This window comes from Aspergillus ibericus (genome assembly GCF_003184845.1).
Source record: "Aspergillus ibericus CBS 121593 unplaced genomic scaffold BO80scaffold_22, whole genome shotgun sequence".
In the NCBI taxonomy this organism is placed as follows: domain Eukaryota; kingdom Fungi; phylum Ascomycota; class Eurotiomycetes; order Eurotiales; family Aspergillaceae; genus Aspergillus; species Aspergillus ibericus.
This window is the reverse complement of record NW_020292120.1, coordinates 196,595-213,483: the sequence shown is the minus strand read 5'-3', so window position 1 is coordinate 213,483 and position 16,889 is coordinate 196,595. Positions and strand designations below refer to the sequence as shown.

The following is a 16,889-nucleotide window of genomic DNA, read 5'->3' as shown; positions in this document are numbered from 1 at the left end:
GGATTATGGTTGGCTTGTTTTGATATACCCCATTCGTTTACCTGTACAGTGTTTGCCACTACCAAATATACCATAATAATATGCACTGCATTCAGCAAATCAGAAGCAAAACAGCAGCTCACGCATACATGAACGAAAAAAGCATAGAGCAAAAGGTATAAATACACCGACCAAACCAGCCCGCAAAGCACAACACAGCACCAACTCCACCCACGAAAAAAAAAGTCAATTACTTATACACCTGATGCTGCCCCTCCTGCTGCGCCGGTGGCTGTTGCGTCGGCGCCACAGCCCCCGACGCCTGCGGAGGCGGGCCCGAACCCTGAGGAGGATAAAACGGTGCTCCGCCCCCGTAGTAAGCCTGGGGTAATTGGCCCGGTATCACCCCTGGAGGAGGTCGTGTGTCGGGCGTGATGTCAGGGCGATCGCTGCGAACATACATTAGCTTTTTGCCTGGTGCTGGTGACGGTGCTGGTGGTGAACATACCGAAGATCCTGCGTAAAGCGACACGTGTAGCAGGTTACTTCCTATTCACACATCAGATCGAATTCAACACACCGAGGAGAAGGAGAAGAAGAAGAAGAAGAAGAAGAAGAGGCGGTGTTAGTATACCTTATACTTATGCGTCGCGAGAGGAATAACAGGCTATGTCCAGTCAGTAAGTTCCATAGCCGCCTAGCGCCGACACAACATACAATAAAGCAAACAGTAAACCACGGCCTGCGTAAATACATTAGCACACATCAACATTCCCTATATCTCCCCATGATATAGTATGGGGCAGTAAACTCACCATCTCGTCAAACAATGACCATTCCAATGTTGACCTAAACAGGCAAACAGTCAATGGCTGGGTCAGGAACAGAGCTAAATTTAGGTAAGGTAGTAAAGTAAGCAGATCAGGGTCCAGAACACACAGTTATAGCAGAAGGCACGGACGTTTTCGTAACCTTCTAGCATGGAGGTGAATTCTGGGAGGATTAGATTTGGGAGTTAGTTTGGTTTCGCAGGGCCATGTTGGGGATGGTTGCTGGGGAAAGTGTGGTCATGACGTTGGTGGTGCCAAGTGGAGTAGATAATGGATGATGGGCACGTAACATACCGTGTGTTCCGAAGGTGATGCAGATGGCCATGATTGCGGTGGTGGTGGTGGTGGTGGTGGTGGTGCTTGATGTTCGGGGGTGGGTGAGGGATCGCTTCAGGGGGAGGGTCTAGGATATGAATTCTTTGTCGCTCATGAATCGGACGTGTTCTCGTGGCAGACGGTCAATACTACCTAAAGTTTATCGTGGAAGGGGAAGGCAGCCATATATTGTGGTTGGAGGCTGACGTGTGGCGCTGTGGCTTGGCGTCTGGGCGTTCCGCTCCCTGGAGGGGGAGGGGGTGGTGGCATTTATATATAGTTTGCATGGTGGGTGAATACGTGTCTACAGCAGTAAAAGTTTGGTCTGGCAGCAGGTCTGCTACGACAAGAATGTATTCAATAGCCATTTTAGAAAGATTAACCTGGAAATTTGATCAGGTAGCAGATAAATCCGAGAATCACCGCCGTGTTGGCCCTCCAGGCAACCCCACAGCATTCCGTTCTGGACCATGACTGAGTCTCCTTCAGCTTTTGTATGGGAGCCCTCATAGCATATCTCCCTGCATGAATTATCCGAAAGAGGTATAACATCGCTTCCGCGAATAGACTGGATTGCGGCCGCATCTTTATTGGGTCTTGAAAAGGAGGATGGCGCAGTGTCCGAGGTAGAAGTAGATGAAGTGTTTCGTCTCTGTAGGATGTTAACCACTACCCCTGACGTCCTGTCGGTGACACTCACCATGCGTGACGAAGCTTCCGAAGTTCCTGCCAACCACGCAGTGCCATGTCGCACCCTTGCGCGAGTCGAACTATAGGATGTGAGCGTTGAGCCGGGCTGATGGCGTGCGCAAACTGACCTCTCGCTTTATGTATTGGGCGATATCCTGCGACGGTTAGCCAGGTTCGCTGGCAGATGTCACCGAACCAACCTTCTCAATGTGGTACTTGTCCATCGCCTCAATTGCTAGCCATCGGATTAGCCCCCTTTCAGATTACCCGCGGAGGTGACCATACCGACTTCCACAGCCTCCTGCTGCATGTCCTCGGTCTATTATCCTGTAAGCACAGCTCCAGCTATCGCCAGCAATTCTTCTTACCATATCGACCGACTTGATCTGCGCTAAAGGCTCATGTTAGCTGTTGTCTCGAGAATGCTGCTGAAGGACTTACGCTCAAGCTTGTCCTTCTTTTCGCTAGCCATTTTGCTGGTGATTATTGGGATATAGGTGGTGTTGATAAGGGTTAGGATTTCAGACAAGGACCAAGCCTAAACAAATTATTCTGTACAAAGTTCCAAGGAAGCCCAATGGAAGTATTGGGAACCAACATTGCTGGCTGCGCGCAATGAGCGCCGCGCAAATCGGGCACGGGCCAGGCCGCCCCCCACACCGCCCTCGGCACTATAAGGAAGCAAAAAAAACATTCCACCAAAAATTTTCGGTTTTTTTCTTCCAGACACTTTTCGTGGCACCCACTGTCACAATCATGGAGAGCACCAGAGTATTTGTCTCTGGCCTTCCGCCAACCCTTTCTGATGATCAATTGAGGAAGCATTTTGCTACTCGCTTCCAAGTCACAGACGCTCATGTATTGCCCAAGCGCAGGATCGGCTTCGTGGGCTTCAAGAGCCATGAGGCCGCGCAGCAGGCGGTTTCTTATTTCAATAAGACCTACATGAAGATGTCCAAGATCTCAGTAGACATTGCTAAGCCGGTATGTGCTCCATGTCTTCACTGCTTCTTCGTTTCTTTTGTTTTCCCCGCTGACGATGGTCTTGGAACTGACCAGTAATAATGTAGATTGATGCCGAACCCACTCGCAAAGCGGGCAAACATGATAGGCCCTTTGCAGACGATGTCACCGAAGCTTCCCTCAAGCGTAAGCGGGATGGCCAAGATGCCCCGCAAGACGCTCGATTGCAAGAATATCTCTCTGTAATGCAGCATTCATCCAAGAAGAAGACATGGGCGAACGATGATGATATGCCCAAGCCGCTCGAGCAAGACTCACCTGCAGATAAGCCGGCTGAAGAGGAAGAACCGCAGGAGCTTACTTATGCACAAAGGAAGAAGGCGAAGCTTGGTGATGACTATGATCAGTCCAGGGAGACACACACTGACCGTCAAGACCATGTGTCGTCTGAACCAATGGTGGTGGACCACACTGAGGAGGGCAACACCGAGTCTCCGGCGGAGCAGGATGAGACTGTCGCAGAGGCCGAGGAGCAACCTGTCACGGATGCGGACTGGCTCCGCTCCAAGACGAGTCGTCTCCTTGGTCTGCTCGACGAGGATGAGCAGGCGGAATTTAGCACTGCGCATCAGAAGGAATCTGTTGCCGCGGAAGAAGTAGAAGATGCAGATGCTGACTCTAGGGAGGCTCAGATCGTCGCACCCGCCGCAACTGAGGCTGTGAACACAGTGAAGGAACCGGAGGTCGACACGAATATTGAGAATATTCGTCTTTCTGCACGTCTGTTCGTGAGAAACCTTGCTTACGATATCTCCGAGTCAGATCTTCAACCGCTGTTTGCTCCTTTTGGGAGAATTGAAGAGGTTAGTACATCCATGATCTGTCAGAATCGTTATTTTTGCCTTGTACACCCACCTCCCCGCTCAATGATGATCATCCTGATAGGGACATCTGATGCAAAGCACATGATGTGAACAGGAAAGAGTATTTTAGTAGATGCCTCTTGTTATCTGATGAGCTACACCTTACTTTGATTGCTTTTGACTCGTTAGTTTTCTGGATGATGCTAATGAAACTAGATTCACGTGGCTTTCGATACCAGGTTTAATACCAGCAAGGGATTTGCCTACATTCAGTACCTTGACGCTGATGCGGCCGTAGAGGCCTACAAGAATCTCGATGGGAAACACTTCCAAGGTCGCTTGATGCACATTCTGCCGGCGGCTGCGAAGAAGACCTACAAGATCGATGATGCTGATTTGTCGAAATTGCCTCTGAAGAAGCAAAAGCAAATCAAGCGGAAGATGGATGCTACATCTTCCACGTTCAGTTGGAACTCCCTTTACATGAATGTGAGTAGTGCAATGGATGTGCCAGCTTCATATGCTAACGAATTCAGGCGGATGCTGTCATGTCTTCAGTAGCGGAACGACTGGGTGTCTCAAAAGCAGATCTCTTGGACCCTACTTCATCGGACGCTGCTGTGAAGCAGGCCCACGCCGAAACCCACGTAATCCAAGAAACGAAAGCTTACTTCTCAGCTAACGGGGTCAATATCGAAGCCTTCAAGCAGCGGGAGCGTGGAAACACGGCTATCCTAGTAAAGAACTTTTCGTACGGCGTCAAGACTGATGAGATCAGAAAATTATTCGAACCATTCGGGCAGATTACGAGGTTACTCATGCCTCCTAGTGGGACGATAGCCATTGTCGAATTTGGCAGACCTGACGAGGCCCAAAAGGCTTTCAAGGGTCTTGCCTACCGGAAGTTAGGAGACTCCATCCTCTTCCTGGAGAAGGCCCCCAAGGACCTGTTTGATGCCGCGGCTGTGCCGCAGCAAGCACCCATAGAGACTAAGGCTGTCTCTCAAGGCTTCTCGACTGCTGACACTTTCGCGGCAGATGAGGTTGATCAGCTGACACCCACTACCACCCTTTTCGTAAAGAACCTCAACTTTGCTACCACCAACCAAAGCTTCGTGGACCTCTTCCGGCCACTGGATGGCTTTGTGACTGGCAAGGTTAAGACCAAGCCGGATCCTAAGCGGCCCGGACAGACCCTGAGCATGGGTTTTGGCTTTGCCGAGTTCAGGACGAAGGCCCAGGCCCAGGCTGCGCTTGCTGCCATGAATGGCTACAAGCTGGATCAACATGAACTGGTAGTCAGGGTGTCTCATCGTGGAATGGATGCCGCTGAGGAGCGGAGGCGCGAAGATACCGCGAAGAAGGTGGCCGCCAGAAGGACCAAGATTATCATTAAGAACTTGCCGTTCCAAGCCACCAAGAAGGATGTTCGGTCACTCTTTGGAGCCTACGGACAGCTGCGGTCTGTGCGGGTGCCTCAGAAGTTTGACCGGACGGCTCGTGGTTTCGGTTTTGCGGACTTTGTAAGCGCTCGTGAAGCGGAGAATGCCATGGACGCGCTCAAAAACACGCATTTGCTGGGCCGGAAACTGGTCCTGGAGTTTGCCAACGAGGAGGCGATCGATGCGGAGGAAGAGATCCGACAGATCGAGAAGAAGGTAGGGGAGCAGGTGGACAGGGTCAAGCTACAGAAACTTACGGGGCCTGGGCGCAAAAAGTTCACTGTAGGGGCCCAGGACGGCGAAGAGGACTGAGGTCCTTCTCCCTGTTGGTAGGGACAGACAATGGCAATGGTGTGGTTTTGATATTAATATCCCTTGCATCCCGGACGCTGAACATGGAGTTGCGGACGCAGGCAACACGTTCCTGCGGCTGTCAACACGTACATACGCGCGCGTCCTGCAGAGTTACCCGTCCGCTCGTGCAGTGCAACTCCTTCTCGAGTCTATCCTGTCATCCCATCGCGGGTTTTCTTATCCTCGCCCATTCAAGGCTGTTGTTCCCTTAACTCCTTATACACCTCGTTGCTTGCACCCTGGATTATCAGCGTGAAGCATAACTAGACCTTGGATCATCCCCAGCAACATTCCGGCATGATCTACGTAACCAGCTTGACATTCCACTCCTAGGGCGATGGACGACGTCGTTGGCTGCGGCTCATTCCAACGCCTGGTCTTTGCCACGGCCTTGACGGTCGGATTGCCTGTACCTGGCCCTCGACGTCGCTGTCCATGCTCATCTCGTGCACAAAAATTTCCGAGGAGCAGCTCACTGGTTCGTGCTCCCTGAGGGCCCCTTGCATTAATCTTCCGCTCGTTCCCATCGTGCGGTTCCTTCCCTCCTGATTTGCTCGGACACGATCTTCCCTTCGTTCATAGCTCGACCTGGACGCGTGAAGCCTGGGAGGAGATTCCCTTCCCCGCCTTGAACCGTCGACGTTGCCCTAGAGGGGTGGTGTATCAACACGGAGCGTGATTCAGCTATGCCACTAGGCCTCCCTCTCCAGGGCGAGAGTGGTTCCCTATAAACACCATGCTGCTCGCTCCCACATTCTCTCTCCCAATTCTTACATTCTCTCCAAGCATCTACGTTCTTGATTGCCGGGTTGTGACTACTGAGAGTTCTTTGGTAGGCAGTCGTAAGCATTTTGCACTCCTCCTCATCCATCTCTTTGGCATTCTCCATCATTCTTTCTCAGAGCCTATCCTCTCCGGTGGTCCGCTCGATGGCTCACTGGCAAACGGGGTGCATTGTGCCTCAACACCAGTCGACTCTTGAGAGCCTAGGAGCCCATACGGACCGGGCCCTACAGAATACCTCTGGGAACGTCCAGTCCTACTCCGACAACCTAGCAGACAGCGGCGCCGTTGGTCGTGACGACCCGTTGCAGCAGCTTGCGTTCAAGTATCCTCAACCCCCAGCTCCAACACATCCAGTGCCCACTGTTCCCACCACCCTTCAGCCCCCTCAGAACCTCCGGCTTCAGAGCAAGAAGCTTCGCCGCTTGCATTCGTTTGGGCCCAGCCTAATCGGTCCTCGTAGCAGGCCCAGAAGCTATCTCCGGTCCAACAAGTATCTGGAGTACCGATCCCGGCCTCGTCGGGACACTGGCAAAGATGGGGAACCGGTATGGTCGGACGAACTTGAAGACGCGTTTCAACAAGGTGAGACTCCTGCCTGGTGTGATGCAACCCATAGTAACACCGCATAGCTCTCGAGGCGAATCCGCCAATGGGCCGACGGAAATGGTCCGAGCGAGGAAAGTCATATGGTCGAAATGAGCTCATTGCTGAATTCATCTTCAAGAAGACTGGTAAGCGAAGAACCAGAAAGCAAGTCTCCAGTCACCTCCAAGTTCTCGACTCGTTCCTCAAGGGGGACCCCGACTGTAAGTACCTTCCAACACGTACTTCAAAGGATACCAGGCCTGACTAGCGTTAGGGGAACGACTTGTACGTGAAGAGGCGGCCGTCCGCTCGAGCAACCAACATCCGCCCACTGGTCCAAGATGGGGGCCTCCCATGGATCCTCCCTTGTCAAGTCATTATGGCAATCACCTCCACCCCACCTATCATGACCCTATGAGGCAGGCCTATGCAGGCGAGCTGCCGCCGGCTCCTTTTGCCTTGAATCCTAGCTGGCATGACACCAACATCAACACCATCCAAGCATTGGTCTTTGGGATGTGGGTGAGCGAGCCCGACAAGCCCGACCGTATCGAGGATGGGAGCCATATCTACAGCCGCCTCCAAGATGACCAGCGGCACCCTGTCGCCCCGATTTCCCTGAACGAGCTGAGAAATTGGCAATCATCCTTCCCATACCTTAATTCACTGATGGCCAATCCCAACTCGCCCCTGGATTGCGACATTATTCTGATTGAAGCAAACTTGAAACTCCTGGACGACTTCCCCGCGGCTGGCTCGAAGCTTGGGATTCACCTGGAACTGGATTTTGCGCAAGCGAATGCCGCGGGGGTTCCCATGCTTAATGACCTGGAGAACTGGTCCTGCAAGACGTACATGTACGAGAATGGCCAAGAAATCTACCAAGGGCGCCAGGAAGTGGCACGGCCAGTGCACACCACGACGCACACGAAAGTGAAGCCTCTGTTCGAGTCCAAATGGTGGGCCAACCGCTTCACCAAGCTCACACAAGATCAAAAGCTGGCTGAGAGTGCTGGACACCATGCCCCCGAGCAAGCCAGAGAGTTTCTCCGTCACCTGACGGTCGTGCAGGAAATCCGGGCCATGGCCCCCTACGGTTCACGGCGCATGTCCCATCCTTATTCCGGACAGCCCGTGGGCGAAAAGAAGCGGGTGGCAATCCTTCTCTGGAAATTTCGACAGACGCTGCCCCGCGACGTCGTTGGTACGACTACGTGGCGCCGCGTGATCCCATCCGAGCGGATCCCTCACAGCAGCCCCAAGACCGCCACCGGAATCGATCTTCCTCCCCCATTGTCCTTGGCCGACTCGATGTTGTTGAATCGGCCGGGACCTAATGTCTACCATCAGCCGCAATCGCACGAGTTGCTGCACAACAATGTCCCGCAGAGCTCCTGGCCTTTGTATTCGGCGGCTCAGGAGAGCGTCGCGCAAATGTTCAACGCGCCATTTGACTTCCTTGGGCCGATCAAGCAGGAAGACCGGTTGAGCGATAAGATCGCTGTGACCTTGGGCCTGGATGCTTTCCCTAACCTTCAACCACATGACATCAGCCAGCCGACGAGTCTCGGCGGCTCTAGCGCGGGAACGGCAATGCTCAGCATGCCTGAGGTGCCTCTGGCCCATCCCAACCACAGCCCATACAGCCTTGAGCATGATGGGCACTATGTTCACAACCAATCTCTTGGGGTGAATGTGCATGACAACAGCGCCTTGTTGAACGGCATGTTGGTGACCAGCGCCCAGTCGATGGACGATATGAGCCACAGCCAGGCGTCCTGGATGCCCACCACCACCGCCATCTCCGGCGACATCCCCGGGAGTCATTATCCCCACATTTCTTATGCTACCTCCGATCACCACGTTGCGGTGCCTCGTGAGCCGAACCCCAGCCACAGCTACGAGTTCATGCCCGAGGAACTGGATAAGTGGCCGGGGAGTATACCGACGGAGATGAATGGGGGAGCGCATGAGCACGCACACTCGGCCTATGCGGCGAGTAATACGGTGCAGGCTGTTTAATGGCCGCATGGGCGGATACGTAATGATAATAATGGCAAAAGTACTTTTTAATAATTCTCTGGCTGGGTTGGATTCGATTCTATGCAGTGTATAATAATGTCAAGATACCTCGTTGCCTTTTCTCCACATGGAATATACTCCCGTAAGAAGCAATCCTCCGTAGTGACATGGCCTGGTTAGGGTCGAGCATTTAGCCGGGGGCTGCATTTAGCCGGGCGGGCAGCGCCTCCGTCCATCGCGCCATTCTCCATCGTACTCCTCATACAGCCGCCACGCTTCATTTAGCCTCCAGTGGATACGCGATGGATTTAAGTTCGTGATACATGGCCGAGGGGTAGTCGTGCCCCTCTTAACCCCCTTCTCCCTTCATCCCCTGATCCTGATCTCCCCTGTACCTGACTCCCTGTTACCTGACTTCAACTCCATCACAATGGCCTCCCCTACCGTAAAGCTAAACAGCGGCTACGACATGCCCCTTGTGGGCTTTGGTCTGTGGAAGGTGAACAACGACACCTGCGCCGACCAGATCTACCACGCCATCAAAGAGGGATACCGTCTGTTCGACGGCGCCTGCGGTACCTCGTCCATACCCTCTTCATCCACAGCGTAACTAACCAACCTTCCAGACTACGGCAACGAAGTCGAAGCCGGCCAAGGTGTTGCCCGGGCTATTAAGGAGGGCATCGTGAAGCGCGAGGAGCTCTTCATCGTCTCCAAGCTCTGGAACAGCTTCCACGACGGCGACCGCGTCGAGCCCATCTGTCGCAAACAGCTCGCTGACTGGGGCATCGACTACTTCGATCTGTACATCGTGCACTTCCCCATCTCCCTGAAATACGTCGACCCGGCCGTCCGCTACCCGCCGGGCTGGATGTCCGAGTCCAATAAGTTGGAATTCGGCACGGCCACGATCCAGGAAACCTGGACGGCGATGGAGTCGCTGGTGGATCAGAAGCTGGCGCGCAGTATTGGCATTAGTAACTTTAGTGCGCAGCTGGTGATGGATCTCCTCCGGTATGCGCGCATCCGCCCCGCCACGCTGCAGATCGAGCATCATCCGTACTTGACGCAGACGAGACTGGTGGAGTATGCCCAGAAGGAGGGCTTGACGGTGACGGCGTATAGTTCGTTTGGGCCGTTGAGTTTCTTGGAGTTGGATGTCAAGAATGCGGTGGATACGCCGCCGTTGTTTGAGCATGGGCTTGTCCAGGGGTTGGCGGAGAAGTATGGACGCACCCCGGCGCAGGTGTTGTTGCGGTGGGCGACGCAGCGGGGCATTGCGGTCATTCCGAAGAGTAATAATCCGGAACGCTTGAGACAGAATCTGGATGTCACGGGGTGGGATTTGGAGCAGGATGAGGTGGAGGCTATTGGTGCGTTGGATCGGGGATTGCGGTTTAATGATCCTCTGGGGGTGAGTTGCCCCCTGCTTCTCTTATTGTGGGTGTGTACTGACTTGATTCTAGTACGGCCTCTACGCTCCTATCTTTTAGACGATGTTACCCCATGTATCTCACGAATGATGCTTCCAACCCATACTACCATAGTACTAAGCACACTATGTATGATGTAGATAGTAGATAAGCGGCGATAAGATACCGCCAAGACGCGATCCGATAACCAACATTTCTCCCATCATCATCTACTACCTACACACCTCTCTCCCTCCACTCTCTCCCCAACATACAATGCACACCCAACCCCATCCCCACCAACAATTATCCATCAATCCTAACCCAAAGGAATAAAGAACATGCCCCCCCTCCCAAAATGCATCCACATCAAAACCACCCCCGCGCCCCGCTCCCTCACCGAAAGCAAACTCATTCTCGCTGCGCTCCAAAAATTCGGTGAAGTCGTGACGTTTCGCAATTTAAAGGTATCCCATACCCTCCCTCCTTTCCCTCCTTACCCCCCTCTTACCGGATTTGTTTGATTTACTGGATGGGTATGTGATGAGATGCTAATGGTAACGGGGGGAGGAATAGTACGACCCATCGAATAAATCGCCCAAATCGGCCGAGAATACGATCGCCATTTTTGAGTCTGTGGCGGCGGCGACGGCCGCGGTGGAGGCGTCGCCGTTGAGGATACAGATTCCTATCTCTAGTCCTGTTGCTGTTCCTGGTGTCGGGGAGAGGGTACATTCTTTGCATACACATCCACATACACATTCGCAATCACAATCGCAATCATCATCACACAAACAATCACACACAGCACCACATACACCACTCACCCAACCACACCCCCCCATTCCCCCAGAAATAGAAGCAGAGAAAAACACCCTAACCTGCACCATCCAACCCTCCCGCCACAACCACGCATCCGCAATGACACGCAACCCCTACCATACATTCTTCTACGTGGACAAGACGAGTCACATGTACGAGGACCTCGTGAAGACGGGCATCCCGTTGGATTATTTGGCGGATGGGCCGATGGGGCGGAAGACGCAGGTGCCGGAGCGGGTGAAGCGGAATTTGGATCGTGATGTTTGGAGGTTTGGGGGGAAGAGTTTGATGGGGTTGTATCGGTTTGGGTTGGGGGAGAAGGAGAAGGAGAGGGTAGATGGGGATGGGGAGACGATAGGGGAGGGGGCGGAAGGAGAGGGAGAGGTAGGAGGGGAGAGGAAGGAGGTTATGAATTCATGAAGGATTTGGGTATGGAGTTGATGTATACTATTGGATATTGGATGGGGGTAATACGCTACATCACTCGTATATCGTAATTCTAAAAGTAGGTAAGTGCTATCGATGACATGAAGATCAGCGCTAGCTGCTGGTCCTGTCGTTGCATCTAGGTCACCCGGATATACGCTGCGCTCGTTAGTGCGATTTCACCAGGTATGTCAAAGCAGGTACTCACTCGCATCGACTTGCATAATATGCGGTATCGCCAACCGCACCTTATTCCGATACAGAGCCGGCGCCTTCATCTGCAATGGGTTGCCCTCAAAGTACACCGTCTGTAGCTTCTCCTTGTCCCGGAGTTGACGCTCCACCTCATCGAAGCTCGAGAGCTGGTTGTTGGACGCCCACAGTTCCTCCAGGTTCTTCAGATGCTCCAGATGCTCCAGCTTGGAAACCTGGTTGTTGGAAAAGTCCAGCACGCGTAGCGACGTGTTCTCCTCGAGTCCACTGAGATCGGTGATCGCATTATGAGAGACGTAGAGTTCCTCCAGATTCTTCAAGTTCGACAAGCCAGTGATACTCGTAAGACGGTTCGACTGGATAGATAGAATGCGCAGGTTGGAGAGACCATCGAGGTTCTATCACCGTCAGTCAACCATCACCATCACCATCACCCACAAGACACGACATACCTTCAACTCCGTAATCTTGTTCTTCCCCAACCACAGCTCCTCCAGCGCCTTCAACTGATCCAGATTTTCAATCTCCTACACACCAGTCAGCTCACCTCCAAACCACCAATCTCCCCACACTAAGATCAACGCACCCGAATCCGATTCGCCCCCAACTCCAAATTCCTCAACGCCGTAAACGTCTCCACGCCCTCTATCCTCGAGATCTTATTCTGCACAAAGTACAAATCCGTCAACTTGATCAAATGCGCGATATTCTTGATATGCTTAATCTTATTGAAACTCAGATCCAAGCTCGTCAGGTTCTCAAACTCATCGAGGCCCTTGACATGCGAGATCAGGTTGTCGTAGAGATCCAGTTCCGTTAATGATTTGGCGACGGTCGTGGGGAATTCGATTCGTGAGATTTGGTTCTGTCGGAGGCATATTTTCTATTGTCGTCACGTCACTATTATTAGTATGTATTCGCATCAAGCTTCACTGTGATAGTGGGAGGTGGGGGATGGGAGGGGAGGTAATACCTGCACCTTGGAAAATCTCTCCAACCGTAACGCAGGGATAGACCCTATGCGACAATGAACGAGGTCGATTTCCTAGCACCATCACCTATATTAGCATCCAATAGAAACGTCACCATCAACGCGTCAAACCGTAATACCTCTGCATTCGGATCCTCATCTTCTAATAAATCTGCACATCGCAAACCAGATCAGTCCCAGTTCAACGCGTCCTAGCCCTTATCCCCCCAAGAAATAACCCACCCTCATCAGCCTGAATCTCCTCCACCGGCGGCGCATCCGAGTCCGAGTAATCCGGATCTTCCAGAGCTTCTGGATTCGTAATGATGGCTTTAGGCTCGACGCGGAGCTTTCCATCCCAACCGTTCTTATCCTTCATGGTGGCGATGTTGTCAGGGGTGTTAGGGGTGGGGTGGGTGGAGAGGAGAGGAAATCGTGGTGGGTGGGTGATGAGGTATTGATTTGGTGGTGGTGAGGCCGGGAGCAATTCGGAGGTATGACGATGCCAAGAGCGGTGCTGGAGGCTCAAGTCGCGGATTGTCAGGGGAACACCAGTAATGAAGTAGGCCTGCGCCGGGAGAAAGGGAGGAAATTCGGGAATTTGCTGGGCAGGGGTGGTGGGAGGCGATGGTTGCAGGATTTGAAGCTGACTGCGGCGGTTTTGTCCGCCTGATCCCGTCCAGGCCATGCGATCGACTCTATATGGCTGCGATCATGCCCACCTGCGTTTTATCGACCTAGTCATTCGCTACGTCATTTCTACGGTTATAACGAAGTATGGATAGTCTCGTCAAATGTTCAATCAAACTACTCAAACACGGGACAGCTGATGGAGGCGGACGCTTTTATGTACAGCACGTACGCCAACCAGTACATATACATTGCAAAGTCCCCGTCGCCAATCCGGGATCGAGGAGAAACTATGCGTGTACCAGAAGCAGCGACAGGCGCTTGGAGACATATATCAAGATGCCACACGCGAGGGTCACCAAAAAGCAGATCATGGTGCACAAAGACAAAAACGCGGTTTTGGGTCACAAGGAGAAAGGAAATAACCAGGACGGCAGTCGAGCCTCTCACGGGCTGCGGTTAGTCAAAAGAGCACAAAATGGGGATGAAGAAAAGACAGATGAAAGAAAAGAGGGAATGTAAATGAGAGCGTATACATGAGACCAGCGAAATTTTGGCTGATGACCAAGACGGACGCCTGCAGGATGCATCAAGAAGAGAAGAACGTCAAAACACTAGGAAACAAGACAGGGGGGGTAATCAGGTATCGGCTCGCTGGGAGCACAAGGAACATGGCCGGTGCTCGAATATTGCAATGAACAAGGGAATAGGGAAAAAGGCAAAAGGATAACACATCTTCACCGTGCAACTTCGCAGGCCTCGAAGCCTGAGAAGACTGATCTATCCTCAGGATGGCCTGGCTGCAGTTGCCTCAAAAATCAGACTCTTCTTTCAACCAACTGGACCCGCAAATGAAGAAGCATGCTGTGATGCAAATGCCAGACAAGTAGAGTTACAGGCATTACAATGCAATGTCGAGAACCAGACTGACGTCTTTCACTTGTGCCCCGGCAAGGTCTTCGAGAACAGGAATCAGATCAAGAAGCTCGTTATCGTGAGCGTCAGAGAACCAGCTGCTGATGGGTATCGCATGTTGAGGGTGGAATATATAGGAAGTCGGGGAATTATCGATGATGATCGTGTCGCGCAGGTCGCGACCCACTTGAGAGAGATCCTACTAGATGTCAGTATCCACAAGGAATGTCCACGGGTAGGCACTGACCTTGACATAGTTGCCTTGGTGGTTATAACAACTATCCCGGAACAGTCGGTGGTGAACCACGTTGTGAATGTCCAGTTGATCCAAGAGGGGATCCCCATACTGTAAATCATCAGCGACCGTCAAAGCAACGGCCGGAGGCAACTTACCTTGGACACCGAAGCGGTAAATACAACCACCTCATATAATTCGCCGACCCTCTTCATGAATTGATCGACGCCAGGTCGTTTGATCACATAGATGTTATGGTATTGGCCCTCGATTTCCACCGGAATGGTAAAGTCTGCACGTTCGAGAACCTAGAGCGACCGTGTCAGCTGGTATGGTTGGTGGAAAGGAGAGGACCCGGACCTTGAAGCTACTGTGAACTAGCGTCTCATCCAGGTCGAGCACCAAGCACTTCCGGTCTCGAAGATGAGGAAGAGGCGGCGGCAAGAGGAATTGTTGCTGCATATCATGTAATATTGTGTCTGCGTGATTCCCGGATGGAGCCATCAGAGGAGGTAATTCGGCGGGTAGCACCGTGGCCTCCTCATCATGTGAAGTATACTTCTCATCCTCATAGCTAGTCTCCGACGATGGTGGCTTGGGCAATTCGTCGGTCCCCACAGCATCTGGAGACTTCTCCGTCGGCGTTGGGGGGGTTGGATCTTCCGTCCTCTGGACGAAATCATCCGTTTTGCTGGTAACCGCACTTTCAGCGGGTGTGGCGGCAGGTTGAGTACTCTGACCGACCCCAGATCCCTGAGAGTCGGCATTGTCCTGCGCCAAAGATGGCTCATGGCCGGGCTCCGGTGAGCCAGAAGGTACTGCTGTGCCGTCGAGCTGCGAGCCTTGGTCGGGCGTGGTCACAGTGCGCTCTTCATCCACCTGGGACATGGACTGGTTCGAGGTCACGGTCATGTTGGGTTTCTCGTCCCGGTAGTAGCTCGGATCCTTGGATTCCGCGGTGCTCGAATCCCCAGCCGTGGCGTCCGTCTTTTCCGGAGCGGGCTGCGGGCTTGGGACCGATGGCCGTCTCGAAGTCCTCTTCGCTGGGATGGCAGGATCTTCCGGATCATCGCTGGTCGAGGAACAGCAACTCAAGAAGGCGAACAGCCGGTACGAGACCTTGTTCCTCCGTTCAGGCTTGGCCGGATCACGCAGGTCTGGACTGGCAGCCTTGTCTTCCTCCAAACTCGCCCCCTCCTGGTTCTGCCGACGCGACCTCATACTGCTGCCTCTGCTCCGGTCCCTCCGACCCTTGAATATGCTTCTTTTGGAACCGCGAAGAGTATTCTCGGAGTCATCGTGAGCGGTGTCCTGGCTCTTGTCCAGCGTGGATTGTCGGTCCGCCTTCAACGATGCACGCGACGGGATGGGCAACAGCGTGTGTTGTTTCTTCGGTGCATCCGCCGCGGTGGCTGCCGAGTCGCCGGCGGAGCCTTGAGCCGGTGCGACGGACTCCTGAACCGCATTGGAGGGCTCTAGATGGGTGGACGGAGGCGACGCATCGGTGCTAGCGGGCTGGTCCTGAGGCGACGATTCAGGATCTAACCAAGACGCGATCAGTGAGGATTCTCGGGAGCAAGCCAAGCGCATCGGAGAATTTATCGCGAAGCCAGAAATGGGCTGGAAAACTTACTGGAATCGGGGTGGCTCGTCGCGATAGGCATGGGCGCTTCTGCGGTGGCCGCCTTGGAATTTGAAGGTGAGGAATCTCGCTCTAAGCTCCCTCCGAGCATTGAGGGTAGCAGAGCGAGGTTCACGGGGACGACAAGGACAAAAACCGGAGGGAAGGAGGGTGGCGAGACGATGGAGGGTCGGGGAGAATGACCACCAGGGTTACCGCCGAGAAGGGGGGGGGGAGTGGAGGTGGGCGGGCAAGGAAGAGAAGAGTGCAGTCACGCCTCCTGGCTCTCACCCGTACTGGATGGATGGATGGGATGGGATGGAGGCCGGTTACTAAGAAGCAAGGTCGTACCAGTAAGTTGCTTAGCTTTCTTTCTCTCTGGGTCCCGGACCACCGCCTTGAAGGAGGCTAGTGCGCAGCACTAAGTCTCGTTGCTATGAGGAAATCTTATCAGTCCTCCCTCCAATGTCCAGGAATCCTGACGGCAAACGGGCATAAAAGCATATGCGACCGGCACGATCGGGGACGGGGTCGGGGGATGATCGCAGTAAAGGGTTCGAGCGTGGACGCGCAGGCTGTCGGAGCAGGGGATCACGTGGTCGAGCCAGGGTGCAGCTCTCTTAAAGTGGTACGAAGAGAAGTGGAGGTAAGGATGGTAGTAGCAACAGTCGCCAGCAAGGCAAGGTAAGAGAGGTGGTAGTGAGCAGTAGTAACGTAAACGATTTAGGGTATGGATCGATTGTTGCACTGGCACTGGGGCTGACGGGTTGCTGGCCAGCGGGAGGGAACTTAAGGTGAAAAGACACTCTAAAAAGG

At 53.3% G+C, this 16,889-nt stretch overlaps 7 protein-coding genes across 7 annotated transcripts; 4 read left to right on the top strand and 3 right to left on the bottom strand.

Moving 5' to 3' along the window:
• Window positions 1-7: 7 nt before the first annotated feature.
• BO80DRAFT_383126 (rhodopsin family protein) lies at window positions 8-1,185 on the bottom strand. The gene is made up of 7 exons (XM_025716911.1): window positions 1,104-1,185; window positions 919-972; window positions 795-828; window positions 697-721; window positions 614-646; window positions 488-528; window positions 8-428 (listed from the first exon to the last, which is right to left on the bottom strand). The coding sequence occupies exons 1-7, from the start codon at window positions 1,132-1,134 to the stop codon at window positions 230-232; spliced, it is 417 nt and encodes a 138-aa protein (XP_025574781.1). The 5' UTR covers window positions 1,135-1,185; the 3' UTR covers window positions 8-229.
• Window positions 1,186-1,443: 258 nt separating this feature from the next.
• On the bottom strand, window positions 1,444-2,402 carry BO80DRAFT_425617 (dynein light chain DYN2). The gene is made up of 7 exons (XM_025719561.1): window positions 2,256-2,402; window positions 2,183-2,205; window positions 2,100-2,133; window positions 2,015-2,049; window positions 1,943-1,969; window positions 1,825-1,894; window positions 1,444-1,776 (listed from the first exon to the last, which is right to left on the bottom strand). Exons 1-7 carry the CDS (start codon window positions 2,284-2,286, stop codon window positions 1,712-1,714), a joined length of 285 nt encoding a protein of 94 aa, XP_025574780.1. The 5' UTR covers window positions 2,287-2,402; the 3' UTR covers window positions 1,444-1,711.
• Window positions 2,403-2,541: 139 nt separating this feature from the next.
• Window positions 2,542-5,580, top strand: mrd1 (RNA-binding ribosome biosynthesis protein MRD1). Its single transcript, XM_025724986.1, has 4 exons — window positions 2,542-2,798; window positions 2,885-3,640; window positions 3,857-4,129; window positions 4,177-5,580. The coding sequence occupies exons 1-4, from the start codon at window positions 2,571-2,573 to the stop codon at window positions 5,392-5,394; spliced, it is 2,475 nt and encodes an 824-aa protein (XP_025574779.1). The 5' UTR covers window positions 2,542-2,570; the 3' UTR covers window positions 5,395-5,580.
• A 785-nt stretch (window positions 5,581-6,365) lies between these two features.
• On the top strand, window positions 6,366-8,829 carry abaA (transcription factor AbaA; the record flags this gene model as incomplete). The annotated part of the gene is made up of 3 exons (XM_025715806.1): window positions 6,366-6,804; window positions 6,852-7,028; window positions 7,082-8,829. 3 exons carry the CDS (start codon window positions 6,366-6,368, stop codon window positions 8,827-8,829), a joined length of 2,364 nt encoding a protein of 787 aa, XP_025574778.1.
• Window positions 8,830-9,086: 257 nt separating this feature from the next.
• On the top strand, window positions 9,087-10,366 carry BO80DRAFT_408124 (aldo/keto reductase). The gene is made up of 3 exons (XM_025717834.1): window positions 9,087-9,404; window positions 9,456-10,243; window positions 10,296-10,366. Exons 1-3 carry the CDS (start codon window positions 9,260-9,262, stop codon window positions 10,320-10,322), a joined length of 960 nt encoding a protein of 319 aa, XP_025574777.1. The 5' UTR covers window positions 9,087-9,259; the 3' UTR covers window positions 10,323-10,366.
• Window positions 10,367-10,479: 113 nt separating this feature from the next.
• Window positions 10,480-11,483, top strand: BO80DRAFT_408121 (uncharacterized protein; the record flags this gene model as incomplete). The annotated part of the gene is made up of 2 exons (XM_025717833.1): window positions 10,480-10,708; window positions 10,818-11,483. Exons 1-2 carry the CDS (start codon window positions 10,583-10,585, stop codon window positions 11,481-11,483), a joined length of 792 nt encoding a protein of 263 aa, XP_025574776.1. The 5' UTR covers window positions 10,480-10,582.
• A 197-nt stretch (window positions 11,484-11,680) lies between these two features.
• psrA (putative general stress response phosphoprotein phosphatase Psr1/2) lies at window positions 11,681-16,185 on the bottom strand (the record flags this gene model as incomplete). The annotated part of the gene is made up of 10 exons (XM_025715801.1): window positions 11,681-12,100; window positions 12,155-12,229; window positions 12,289-12,585; window positions 12,813-12,844; window positions 12,916-13,189; window positions 14,234-14,403; window positions 14,461-14,563; window positions 14,611-14,760; window positions 14,813-15,993; window positions 16,086-16,185. 10 exons carry the CDS (start codon window positions 16,183-16,185, stop codon window positions 11,681-11,683), a joined length of 2,802 nt encoding a protein of 933 aa, XP_025574775.1.
• Between the last annotated feature and the right edge of the window lie 704 nt (window positions 16,186-16,889).

What these genes read in the sequence shown, in the direction of transcription:
- mrd1 (XM_025724986.1), top strand. Translation starts at nt 2,571, where the DNA reads ATGGAGAGCACCAGAGTATTTGTCTCTGGCCTTCCGCCAACCCTTTCT. An exon ending in CAGTAGACATTGCTAAGCCG is followed by an intron (nt 2,799 to 2,884) that starts GTATGTGCTCCA and finishes GTAATAATGTAG; the next exon opens with ATTGATGCCGAACCCACTCG. An exon ending in CTTTTGGGAGAATTGAAGAG is followed by an intron (nt 3,641 to 3,856) that starts GTTAGTACATCC and finishes TAATGAAACTAG; the next exon opens with ATTCACGTGGCTTTCGATAC.
- BO80DRAFT_408124 (XM_025717834.1), top strand. Translation starts at nt 9,260, where the DNA reads ATGGCCTCCCCTACCGTAAAGCTAAACAGCGGCTACGACATGCCCCTT. An exon ending in TCTGTTCGACGGCGCCTGCG is followed by an intron (nt 9,405 to 9,455) that starts GTACCTCGTCCA and finishes CCAACCTTCCAG; the next exon opens with ACTACGGCAACGAAGTCGAA. An exon ending in GGTTTAATGATCCTCTGGGG is followed by an intron (nt 10,244 to 10,295) that starts GTGAGTTGCCCC and finishes ACTTGATTCTAG; the next exon opens with TACGGCCTCTACGCTCCTAT.
- BO80DRAFT_425617 (XM_025719561.1), bottom strand. Translation starts at nt 2,286, where the DNA reads ATGGCTAGCGAAAAGAAGGACAAGCTTGAGC. An exon ending in AAAGAAGGACAAGCTTGAGC is followed by an intron (nt 2,206 to 2,255) that starts GTAAGTCCTTCA and finishes ATGAGCCTTTAG; the next exon opens with CGCAGATCAAGTCGGTCGAT. An exon ending in CCCAATACATAAAGCGAGAG is followed by an intron (nt 1,895 to 1,942) that starts GTCAGTTTGCGC and finishes CACATCCTATAG; the next exon opens with TTCGACTCGCGCAAGGGTGC.
- BO80DRAFT_383126 (XM_025716911.1), bottom strand. Translation starts at nt 1,134, where the DNA reads ATGGCCATCTGCATCACCTTCGGAACACACG. An exon ending in CATCACCTTCGGAACACACG is followed by an intron (nt 973 to 1,103) that starts GTATGTTACGTG and finishes TAATCCTCCCAG; the next exon opens with AATTCACCTCCATGCTAGAA. An exon ending in CCGTGCCTTCTGCTATAACT is followed by an intron (nt 829 to 918) that starts GTGTGTTCTGGA and finishes TTGCCTGTTTAG; the next exon opens with GTCAACATTGGAATGGTCAT.